General features: G+C 43.5%; 2 protein-coding genes and 1 pseudogene across 2 annotated transcripts; all 3 read left to right on the plus strand.

Annotated features, from left to right (window-relative positions):
- Nucleotides 1-6,931: 6,931 nt before the first annotated feature.
- LOC147962206 (uncharacterized) lies at nt 6,932-8,197 on the plus strand (annotated as a pseudogene).
- Nucleotides 8,198-8,363: 166 nt separating this feature from the next.
- LOC147962207 (uncharacterized) lies at nt 8,364-9,404 on the plus strand. Its single transcript, XM_087534088.1, has one exon. The coding sequence runs from the start codon at nt 8,364-8,366 to the stop codon at nt 9,402-9,404; it is 1,041 nt and encodes a 346-aa protein (XP_087390214.1).
- Nucleotides 9,405-9,425: 21 nt separating this feature from the next.
- On the plus strand, nt 9,426-11,045 carry LOC147962208 (uncharacterized). Its single transcript, XM_087534089.1, has one exon. It carries the CDS (start codon nt 9,426-9,428, stop codon nt 11,043-11,045), a length of 1,620 nt encoding a protein of 539 aa, XP_087390215.1.
- The last annotated feature ends 763 nt before the right edge of the window (nt 11,046-11,808 follow it).

An 11,808-nucleotide genomic window follows, 5' to 3' on the forward strand; every position in this document is an offset into this window, starting at 1 on the left:
AATCAAAAGAGTGTCCTGAAGAAAGTACTAAGCTTTTATTTTAGTCAAAGTTGGCATGTCAGGGACAAGACGGGTAAGAATTTCAGCTGCGATGTACCATGGGGACTTGAGCATTTGAAAACATCCATGGTACATATACCCATCAGGTGAAAAGTTAACGTGGTATTTGTACGTGAGTTATTAGCTCTGACTTGCGCATATAACCATGTTATATACACCAAAGTTATTAGCGGTGTATTTTTGAACAACTTTTATCTTGGAGGGGAACAATTAACATGTTGTTTGTACATAAGCTATCAGCTGTTGCGCATATATTATCATGCTAATTTATACAGAAGTTATTGTGTGTATGTATTTTAACACATTTTTTCTCGAGTCAAAAAGTTATCGTATATTCGTATGTGAGTTATCACTTTATTGTGTGTGTATTACCATGGTACTTGCACACAAGTTATCGGGATATATTTTTCAACAACCTTTTCTCACTAATTTCTTTACCATGGTGTTTTATATGAGTTATTAGCTTTATTGTGTGTATATTATCATGTTACTTACACATAAGTTGTCAGCGTATATTTTTCAACAACCTTTTTTCCCGTTAAAAATGTTATTATGTTGTTTATATGTGAGTTACATCTCTATTGTATGTATATTAATGCTAGTTACACACAAGTTATCGGGTGATGTTTTTCAACAATATTTTTCTTATTACAAAAATTACCATTGTGTTTGTACATGAGTTATCAGCTCTATTGTGTGTATATTACCATGCTACATGCACACAAGTTACCAGGTATGTTTTTCAACATTTTTTTCCATTCAAAGTTACCGATGTTCGTTGGTGAGTTATCAGTTTAGCCTATATCACTAGTAGAAAAAGGGGCAAATGTGAAGCACATTAGTGCCGGTTTGAATTTGAGCCGGCACTAATGTGTGCATTAGTGCCGGTTCCAACGGCTAGCCGGCCGCTCTCATTAGTACCGGTTCGTGGCGAACCTTTAACACCGGTTCGTGGCGAACCTTTAGCACCGGTTCGTGCCACGAACCGGTACTAAAGTGAGTGGTGGCAGGATGTTGTCAGTCCGGAGCCCCTCCAGCACCTTTAGTACCGGGTCGTATCATGAACCGGTACTAAAGGTCGTCCTATATAGACCCTTCGTCCACCCGAGCTCGCTTTGTTCTTCCCCTTTCCCCACTCCTCTTTGTTCTTTTTCCTCTTCCTCTCAAGCTCATCACACATTTTGCCCAAAATTTGTCAAGATTTGAATGCCCCCATCTATTCAAATGATCACAAAGGTTAGCAACTTTGTCCTTTCATCTCTCATTGCTAGATTAGCTCGTGCAATGCTTTATAGAGTGATTGATTTTTGAGTTTAGTAATTTGGGAGGAATTATATATATGTGCTACTATTTGATTTATATGCAATTTGAGATCAAAAATAACACTTAGTTTGCACATGTAGGTGTGGTTTACTTAGTACCTTCTAAATCTCCGTCGTAACCACCGTCGATCGATCGCAACGTCCCGTCGCCGGCACCACCTTGTGGTGAGCCTCTTGTTCATGAAGTTTTATATAAAAAATTGATGTTTGTGTGATTTGGATATATAGTTACTCGTATAATTATCTTACCCATACATTATTTGTTATACATAGTGCCATGGTTTTCATATCCGTCCCCATCGGCCCTCGTCCGAGCACTACAAGAAAAAGGCCTACTAATGGCGCACCAGTTTTGCCTACTAATGACGCAGTAGGCGCACTACTGGTGCGCCATTACTAGCACGCCAGTAGTATCTCTACTCCTAATGTCTCAGTTGGTAGGTCGCGTTCCGGGTTTTATTTTCGTCCCACCTAACCCGGTCTATTTTGGTACTTCTTTGGTACTACTTCCCACCACCCTCCCAACCGCGGAAAACCAAAAAAAAACCCGCGATGGAGTCCCGCACCTGCACAACCTCCCATTCTTATCATCTGAGATGAACGCAAAAAAAACTGAAAAACCGCTGGCCACAGACCGTCGAAGATTAACCAGCGAAAAAAAACGGCATTGGTCTCGAACGAGTACTCGTGCCCTCGAGCGAGGTCTCGTGTGGATCTTGCGAGTGCCCTCCTTCGCCCGCCGCCCCCCATCGGTCCTTCCCCGCCATCCCTCCATTGCTCCGGCGCTGGTCCGCGGCACAACTCCCCGCTGATCTCTTCGAGGATCCGGCGCGGATCAAAACCGCCGGTATCCATTGCGCCGGCGCGGATCCCCTTCTGGACCTGACGCTGGACAGGTCCAGGATGTGGCGCCAGCTTCAACGGCGTACAAGATCCGCCCTCCAGGTATCACGTATCTGAAATTTACATCCAGATCTGGAACTTACATCCATACACAAAGACAATGGTATGAACCTACATACACAAAGATCTGGAACTTATTTACATCCAGATCTTGAACTTACATCCATACACAAAGACAATGGTATGAACCTACATACACAAAGATCTGGAACTTACATGATTTCATATACACAGTCATCACATACACACTGCCAGCACATACACACAGACATATCTGGAATTTACATCCATACACAAATACAATGGTATGAACCTACATACCAGATGTGAAATTTACATGATTTCATATACACAGCCATCACATACAAACTGCCAGCACATGCACACAGAATAGATGCAAGCCGTAGATACACAAAGACAATGTTATGAAACTCACAATATACAAATCAATAACATAACGACAGCCAAAACCAGTGAACAACTATAAACCGTAGAACTTAGGGAACCACAGCCAAAAAAAAATGTGACTGCGTGTGAAAATAAAAGAAATATTTCTTTGCAGGTAGGACGTGCCAGAGTTCTTCAAAACATTTGATGCAGAACGTTTAGTGCAAAGGAGAATGATATATATTTCACTCTCAAAAATATAACCAAAGGTTATCCCAGAATCAAAAGTTCCCACTTGTTGTGGGGTCCTGGGAAAGGGAATTTTTAGGTTCTTACCCAACATTTCCCTTGTTTGATTTTTTAAGTGGAGATACTGCCATTCTCTTGAGAAACAAGCCCAATAATAAGGGTTTGGTTCTAAAAGTAATCCTGGACCTCCAGGACACAGATGGAGATAATTTGTTTGTTAATGATAGCTCAACGAGAAATTAAAAAATGATAATCAAATTAACGGTATAAATACGAACCTAGCGTTCCATATCATGTGCTCTGGTACGGGTCCCAAAACCCTCTCCATCATTGCTATGTGTTCCAGGTTCTCATGTGTCTGAAACAATGTCTCCCCCTATAAACTATAGGGTTAGGACCATATGTCAAGGTAAAAGAGGAAAGACAGGCATCACAAGCAATCTAACCGAGCATAGCTCAACGAGGATGCAACCAACACTCCAAATATCACATGGCAAACTCCAGCCTAAGCCTGCCAAAGGAATATTCCGTAACATCAGAACACAGGATTCCACAATTGGAGTAGAAACATCAGCCACTGCTACAGCAGTTGGTCTAACACCAAGGAAAAAGGAGAAAAGATGAGTTCTTATTCAACAAAGAAAGAACAGAGTTCAGTATAATCAATATTTATCAGTAGTTCAGCGGGGTAGAATAAGAGGATCATTGTGCAGGTTTCAGCTTGACATGTATAAAACGCACTGTACAATTTAGACCAATAAATACCCAACTGTAGTAACCACTAACGGGCACTCTACATGTGCCTTTTGCTGAATGTGTTCTATGTTTAGATTAAAGTTCAAGATCTGCTTAAAGTTCAAGATAGAATAAAGTCGAGGAACTCAATGATTGACTGTTGATGCTTTGAATTAAAGTACCTTCTTATTCATGCCTTCTAGTTTGCCATATCTCTTGCGTTCATGTTGCATCCATTATATCCATCTGATCATCTCCCAGGCCTCAAAAACACCAGAGCCAGCGGTCATTTCATTTGCGAATGGGTAATGCAAGAAGCAAAGCCGGTGAACATGAACAAGAAGACGGCATAGCTACAGGTGGTGTTCACTGTACTATGAATACTTGCTTTTCTGCTAATTACGCTTCTTGCATAATGTGTTGCAGATCAGACGAGCCTAAAACATGCTGAAGAATACAACGCAAACTTGATACCCGTTGATGAACAAGTAGATGCTATTCGCGCGATTGAACCAGGTATATAAACTGTGAAAATACTGTTATGTGATGCCTGACGTGCAATTCTAACAATGACTTGTACCATGCTTAATGTCTTGCAGCACCTACGAGCGTGACAAAAATGAAAGATGGTAATCCAAACATCATATCCATAGCTGCAGATGTTGATCCTTTTTACACGACGGAGACAGGTACATGATTGACTGCGTGCATACCAGACAAATATTGAAGTTGTATTCATGCTTACTATACTCTACAGAAGGACCGGAAAGGGTAAGGCCTGGGTACCATGATGATGGTCAAACATTAACACCTACGGCTAGCCTAACACTCCATCATGCCATTCATAACATGCAGCTACGAGATAATTCTCAAGGTATCCATAGGCATGATATCCACCTTCCCAACCGTCGTTTTATTTGTTTTCTTATTTGTATTTATACATGCAGACGACACTGCTTCCGAACATCATGAAACTCTATCATTAACTAATGAATGCAAAAATACGCGGATAATGCAAGGGCGGAGTACAATGCAAGGAAACGTGCAGCTTATCGGATTAAACGAAATGAGGATATTGTCAGCTTACAAAATGAGAATCAGCCGGTAGTTGCAAAATCTGGTAAGCTTGATGGACACTCTTAGTTTGATGTGCATACGTATGTTGTTTAGTAGGTAATATTGTGCTTATATCCCGGGTAACAGAATATATGATGCACAATAATTTGCCATTTATTAGATCATAGGGATCTTATCAACGCTCGTAGGCGGGCTGCTTATCGCAACAAGTTGTCAGATGTTTTGGGTAACCAACAAGTCATTGGGAAGTCTGCCCGTCGCCAGTCTCTATGTGATATCACAAATGTTCTCGAAGATAGGGAGAGAACTAAACCTAATGTCCAAGATGAAAATGCACTTGCCCTTCATTCATCAGGTAAGCTTAAAGAGTATTATCCATGATATTCTGTATGTCAAAACCATTTAGCTGACATGTGTTTGGACAACTTTTGTTCACCAGACAACCCAGCTAACTCTAACTATACAGCATTCTCTCATGATGCGTCAACGTTTTCTATTACAACTACGGGCCTTTCTGGTCTCGTTAATGAGAATGAAAGTCAAGGTGATCATATTTTGAGTACTCATTGAATAAATTGCTCACATTTTTCTGTTATATTCTCTAATATTTGTGTTTCCCCCTAATGACATCAGATGCAGTAGCAAACCAGTATTACACCCAAGAAACAGAGGATAGAACGGAGGCAGAACACAAGAGAGACCATAGAAACGCACTGAGAATGGCCTCCTATCGGCGGAAAAAGCTACCTAATGTCCTAGATGAAATTGCAAAGACCCTTGTGTTAACAGGTATGGTTCAAAATGTTTTTAACATTATGGTTGGTATCATCTTAACCAATTAGCATAATTTTTTTTGGTCAAATCTGGTTCACCAGACAACCCAACCAGCTCGGAGTCATTTCCAGTTCAAATACGGTGTCATCTGGAATCATCTGTGACACCGAGCATCAAGGTGATCATAATGTTCCTAATCATCCACCAATTTCGTGGGTGTATCTGTTTTATTCTCTAATATTCGGGAATGTAATCTTGTAAGACACCCAAGAAGCAGAGCATAAAACGGAAGAAGAACGCAAGAGAGACCATAGAAACGCCCTGAGGAGGGCTTCCTATCGGCGGAAGAAACAATCTACCGTCCAAGTTGAACATGCACACAACCTGCATTTATCAGGTATGCTAATAATGATTTAGTCATTATGTTAAGACCGGATTTTATCAATAAGCAATAATATGTCTGGACAACTTTTGTATGCAAGGCAACCACACTAGCTCTAACTATACATCATTCTCGAATGATGCGTCGGCATTTCCTGATTCAATAGAGGTCTCGACTGGGATCGTTAATGACATAGAGCTACAAGGTATTGTAATTTTGTTCTACTATAACAGAAATTGCTTCCATCTTAGTTCCATGATTTTTTTGTTTTCGGTAATGTTTGTAATGGCTCCAGACGGGATCTTGAATGACATACAAGAAACAAATGAAAGAACTGAAGAAGAACGCAAGAGAGACCATAGAAACGCCCTAAGGCGAGCTGCTTGTTGGAGGAACAAGGATAAGCGTATCCAGGATCAAAACAAACATGCATCTGCTACTTCAGGTATGCGCGTACGTTTAATATCCGTTTCTATGGCAGTCCCTGCTATTCTATATGTGACTCCTCCAAATCCGATAAATCAGAATTAACTAAATAAGAATTGAACTTGTTTTTGATCCAGACGACCAAAATAGCCCTAGCGTTACAGAATTAACGAAAGAGGGAGCAACATGTCCCCCTTCAACTTTACACGCGTCTGTCATTCAGGACACTGTTCTAGCTAGGAGGCAGACTGACAATGAGCGGAAACGTAATTTAACAAACGATCAAAGGGAGGCGAAAAACGCAAGGAGCAGAGCATGCCACCAGAAGAGAAGTGACGAATTAATGTTCGTGGTCAAAGAAATAATGAACGAAAAAAGACGCGAGAGGAGCGTGCAACGCCGCAAAAGCATGTCGGCGAATGAGAAGGGGGAGTCAAGTGCACAGAGGAAGGCCAATTATGACCGAAGGAAAAAAACACCGTGCAAAGAATGCATCGCAATCCCCCTTACAGACCTAGCAAACTCAGACTCCGAATGTCTCACATGCCCAAGCCGCGCATCACCCGTCTCCCAGGCCGCAGAAGATGATTCATTTGATGACGATCCGGGGACGAATATGCCGACATACTCTGCCGGTGCCACTGGTAAGAATTTGCGAATGTCAGTTTCTTAAGCTCATTCTCAGCATGTTGTTCTAACATGATTGTGTCCGTTGTCACTATCTGTATGACGACAATGCAGAGGACATCGATGTTTTCCAAAGCGGCACCATGCGTCATGAGCAGGAAGCACATGAATTGATTGATGAGGAGTACTACATGTTTTGCAACGAAGGTATTGCAAACCCTGCACTATTGACACTTTGGAGCTCTATTGTTGCCTCATTTATTTGTTGTTAGTGAATTGTACGTGATTTTGCAACAAATCCCCGTAGGGTCCGATAATGACATATTGGATGATGATGAGGAAGCGAGCAAGTCTACCGATAAACTTAGCGAGATTGATCCATTTGACACTGTCTACTCAAACATTCCAGACAGCACTCACGTCCTGAAACTCGATGAAAATTGCAAACACTGTATGGCCAGGAAGTTTGAATCTGAGACTGACGGCTTCTGGTGTCGCAATGGCCAGATCCAGCTTAAGCAACAGGAACCAATCCCAGAGCAAAAGAGGCTATGGTCCAGCATGGATGCAGATTCGAGACATTTTCGGAAGAACATACGGTTCTTCAACGGGCATTTCGCCTTCACCACCCTTGGTGTCAGCCTTGATGAAAACTACACAAACATGAGGTCTGGGGTGTACACATTCCGAGCTCACGGCACCATCTACCACAATGTCCATTCGTTCGGGCCTAGCTCGCGTCCAGAACATCTGCAGTTGTACTTCTATGACGACGACCCTAACCTAGATCATCGTAAGGCGGCCACCAAGCAATTAGACCAAGATGTCGTGAAGAGGTTAGTAGACATACTCAAACAAAACCCATACTCCCAGCAATTTAGGAGTTTGGGTGCACACAAAGACAACCTCGATGATTATAGGATAGACCTAAACACCGATAAGAGGCTGGACCAAAGAAGGTATAATAGACCGGTGTCCTCTGAGGTCGCTGCAATTTGGGTTGAGGGCACTGACCTAGCAAAAAGGTTTGACCGCAAGATAACACTGTGGTAACAATGACGAAAGGCATAGTATTCGTGTGACCTCAGGGGCATACGACCCGTTGTCTTATCCATTATTCTATCCAATGGGGGAGCTAGGTTGGCATCCGAAGCTACCCAAACGTAATGTTGATTGGGATGTTGTCCAAAATCCTCGTTTGTCTCATGATGATGAGGATGATGCAGGTATGTCGTTTTGTGTCCCACTTTGTTAAAAATATCTTGTTGTGTTTAAAGATAATGCTCACGCGATCTAAATCAAACGTGTGCAGAGGGGAATAGCAGGTTATGCGTCTCCGTTAGAGACTACTACTGTTACATGCTGCAAACAAGGCCTGCAATCTTCAATCCAATTCTCTGTGGAGCACGCCTACTGCAGCAATGGCGGTTGACATGTACATTAAGATTGAGAGCTGTCGGTTGAGGTGGTACAGGAAGAACCAGACGCAGATTCGTGCCGATCTGTATAAAGGAGTTGTTGATGCAATAACATCCGGGGAGACCCGAGCAAGCGCTGTTGGGAAGAGAATAGTTCTCCCTGGAACTTACCCTGGTGGCGACCGCGACATGAAGAAGAGACATATGGATGCCATGGCAATTGTCCATACATACGGGAAGCCTGACATCTTCTTGACCATGACTTGCAACCCTAAATGGGAAGAGATAACAAATGAGTTGCTTCCCGGACAGACGGCGCAAGACCGACCTGATATTGTGGCTCGCGTGTTCTATGGCAAACTAGAGGCTATGAAAGATTTGTTGCTCAAGAAGATGGTCCTGGGTGTTGTTGTTGCTTATGTTTACGTAGTCGAGTTCCAGAAGAGAGGCCTCCCCCACGCACATTTTTTGTTGATCATGGATTCAAATTATAAGCTTCTTGTCCCAGAGCAGTATGACCGACTCATTTCCGCAGAGCTCCCAGACAAGCAAAAGTATCCGGAATTGTATGCAATGGTGGTAAAACATATGATGCACGGCCCATGCGGTGCTCTCAACCCGAAGAATGTTTGCATGCAAGATAATGAATGCAAGTGCAGATACCCGTGGCCGTTCAATGAAAACACGATACAAGGCAAGGACTCATACCCAGTTTATCGTCGTAGAGACGATGGCAGACGCGCTAAGGTTCGAGGGAAAATGTTGGACAACCGATGGGTTGTGCCATATAACCCTTACCTTCTGCGGATGTTTAATTGCCACATCAACGTCAAGGTCTGCTCTAGCATAAAGGCTGTAAAATACATTTATAAGTACATTTATAAGGGCCATGATAAGGCTTCTTTCAGCATTAACCAGCCAGACGCTGATGGTAACATTGATGAGATCAAGAGATACGTTGACGCAAGATGGGTCACCCCTCCGGAGGCTATGTGGAGGATATTTGGTTTCCCACTGTGTGCCAATTACCCGCCTGTCTTGTAGTTGCCTCTTCATCTCCCGAATATGCACGGGGTTGCATTCAATGCACAGGCTGACTTGAAGAATGTTGTATCCTCCGAGAATGCTTCAAAATCCATGTTAACGGAATATTTCAAGGCAAACGAAAAACACCCTTGGGCAAGGCATATATTGTACAAGGATTTCCCCGGAAGCTTCACGTGGGAGAAGAAGAAGAAGTTCTGGAAGAAGCGGGTGGAGCGTTTTCAGATAGGTCGTATCGTGTCTGCCAATCCTGTCGAGGGGGAGCGATACTACCTTCGTGTGTTGTTGAACCATGTTACGGGGAAAACATCATTTGAGGACTTGCTCACCGTCAACGGCGTTGTATGTGGGAGCTTTAGAGAGGCCGGTGAAAGGTTGGGACTCATCGAGGCAGATAACACGCTCGACGACTGTCTTACTGAGGCGGAGCAGTGGGCTATGCCATGTTCTCTTAGGAGGCTCTTTGCAACAATATTGGTGCACTGCGAGCCAGGCGACGTGCGCGGTTTATGGGATAGACACCTCGAGCCTATGTCTGATGACTTCCGTCGGACACGCACGTCCCCGAACGAGGTGGAGCAGATGGTGTTGCTTGACATTAGGGGTATGTTGCAGTCTATGGGTAAAGACATTATTGATTTCGCTCTTCCAACGATCGATGATGCATTTGACCCAACCGAGGGCGAGGCCAGAGAGATCATCGAGGAATCAACTGTTGAGTTTGACGGAAGTGACACTAAATTGTCATCTTCCCTGAATTTTGAGCAAAGGGCTGCATACGACGAAATACTAGCGTCTGTTGAACGTGGTGATGGGGGTATATTCTTTGTTGATGGTCCTGGAGGTACGGGGAAGACCTTCCTCTACAGGGCGATGCTCGCCAAGGTGAGGCGCAAGGGCAAGATTGCTATCGCTACCGCGACGACGGGTGTCGCTGCTTCTATCATGCCTGGCGGCAGGACTGCCCACTCAAGGTTCAAAATCCCACTGAGTTGCGATGATGGAGCGTCGTGCAACTTCACCAAGCAGAGTGGGACCGCCAAGCTGCTAAGGGTGGCCTCATTGATACTATGGGACGAGGCCAGCATGACTAAGCGACAAGCGGCTGAGGCATTAGACAATAGTATGCGCGACATCATGGGAATACGCGACCGACCCTTTGGAGGAAAGACAGTTGTTTTTGGCGGGGACTTTAGGCAGGTGCTTCCGGTCGTCAGAAGGGGGTCACGGGGCCAGATAATTGATGCAAGCCTCCGAAGTTCTCATCTATGGAAGAGTATGCGGCAGCTTCGGCTCATCACCAACATGAGGGCTGGTAATGACACTTGGTTTGCAGATTACTTGCTCAGGGTCGGTAATGGCACTGAGGAAGCCGACGACCAAGGCAACATAATACTCCCTGATGATATTTGTCTGCCATCAACAGGTGAGGTTGACGACCTGGAGAAGCTGATTGACCACGTGTTTCCAAGTCTAGATGACAACATGGCAGATTCAAGTTACATGACATCTCGCGCAATCCTTTCCACGACAAATGACAACGTCGACAAGATAAACATCCGCTTGATAGAGCATTTCCAAGGAGATGAAGTAATCTACCATAGCTTTGACAGTGCGGAGGACGACCCATATGGCTACTAAGCTCCTGAGTTTCTAAATGGATTGACTCCCAATGGTCTTCCTCCGCATGCACTCAAACTAAAGCTGAACTGCCCTGTGATACTTCTAAGGAACATTGATCCAGCTAATGGTCTGTGTAACGGGACTAGGCTTGTTGTTAGATGTTTTGAGATGAACACCATTGATGCAGAAATCGTGATTGGACAACACGCTGGTAGGAGGGTCTTCTTTCCTCGAATACCTCTATGCCCATCTGACAACGACATGTTTCCTTTCAAGTTTAAGAGGAAGCAATTTCCTATAAGGCTTAGCTTTGCTATGACGATTAACAAGGCTCAAGGGCAGACCATCCCCATTGTTGGTGTGTATCTACCTAATCCAGTGTTCTCTCATGGTCAACTCTATGTTGCTTTGTCTCGAGCCACCGCGAAGAGAAACATTAAAATACTTATTCAGAAGGAGAAGCCAAAGGATAAGGCCAACAAGCAACATAACAACCCGAAGAAGCGTAAAAGACCGACCGTTTCCTTGCTGACTTCAATGAAGAACATCGTCTACAAGGAAGTACTTACAGGATGAAGTTAGGTCGTATAAGACCTGGTGGAATTATATATGCAATTTACTCTTCCGATGGTCAAGAATTGCTGTAATGCGGTTGTATGACATATTTTTTTCATTTGGTATCTCGGTTGTTAGAGGTATACACCAATAAGTTAAAGTAATAAATCCATTTCAATAAATTTATACTGTGTTATGTGTAATCTGATTTTGTACATGACACACA

This window comes from Triticum urartu, chromosome 7A (assembly GCF_056163025.1).
Source record: "Triticum urartu cultivar PI428250 chromosome 7A, HENAU_Tu73, whole genome shotgun sequence".
Lineage (NCBI taxonomy): Eukaryota > Viridiplantae > Streptophyta > Magnoliopsida > Poales > Poaceae > Triticum > Triticum urartu.

Excerpts from the sequence above, each read along its gene's own strand:
- LOC147962207 (XM_087534088.1), top strand. The coding sequence starts at position 8,364 with ATGGCGGTTGACATGTACATTAAGATTGAGAGCTGTCGGTTGAGGTGG.
- LOC147962208 (XM_087534089.1), top strand. The coding sequence starts at position 9,426 with ATGCACGGGGTTGCATTCAATGCACAGGCTGACTTGAAGAATGTTGTA.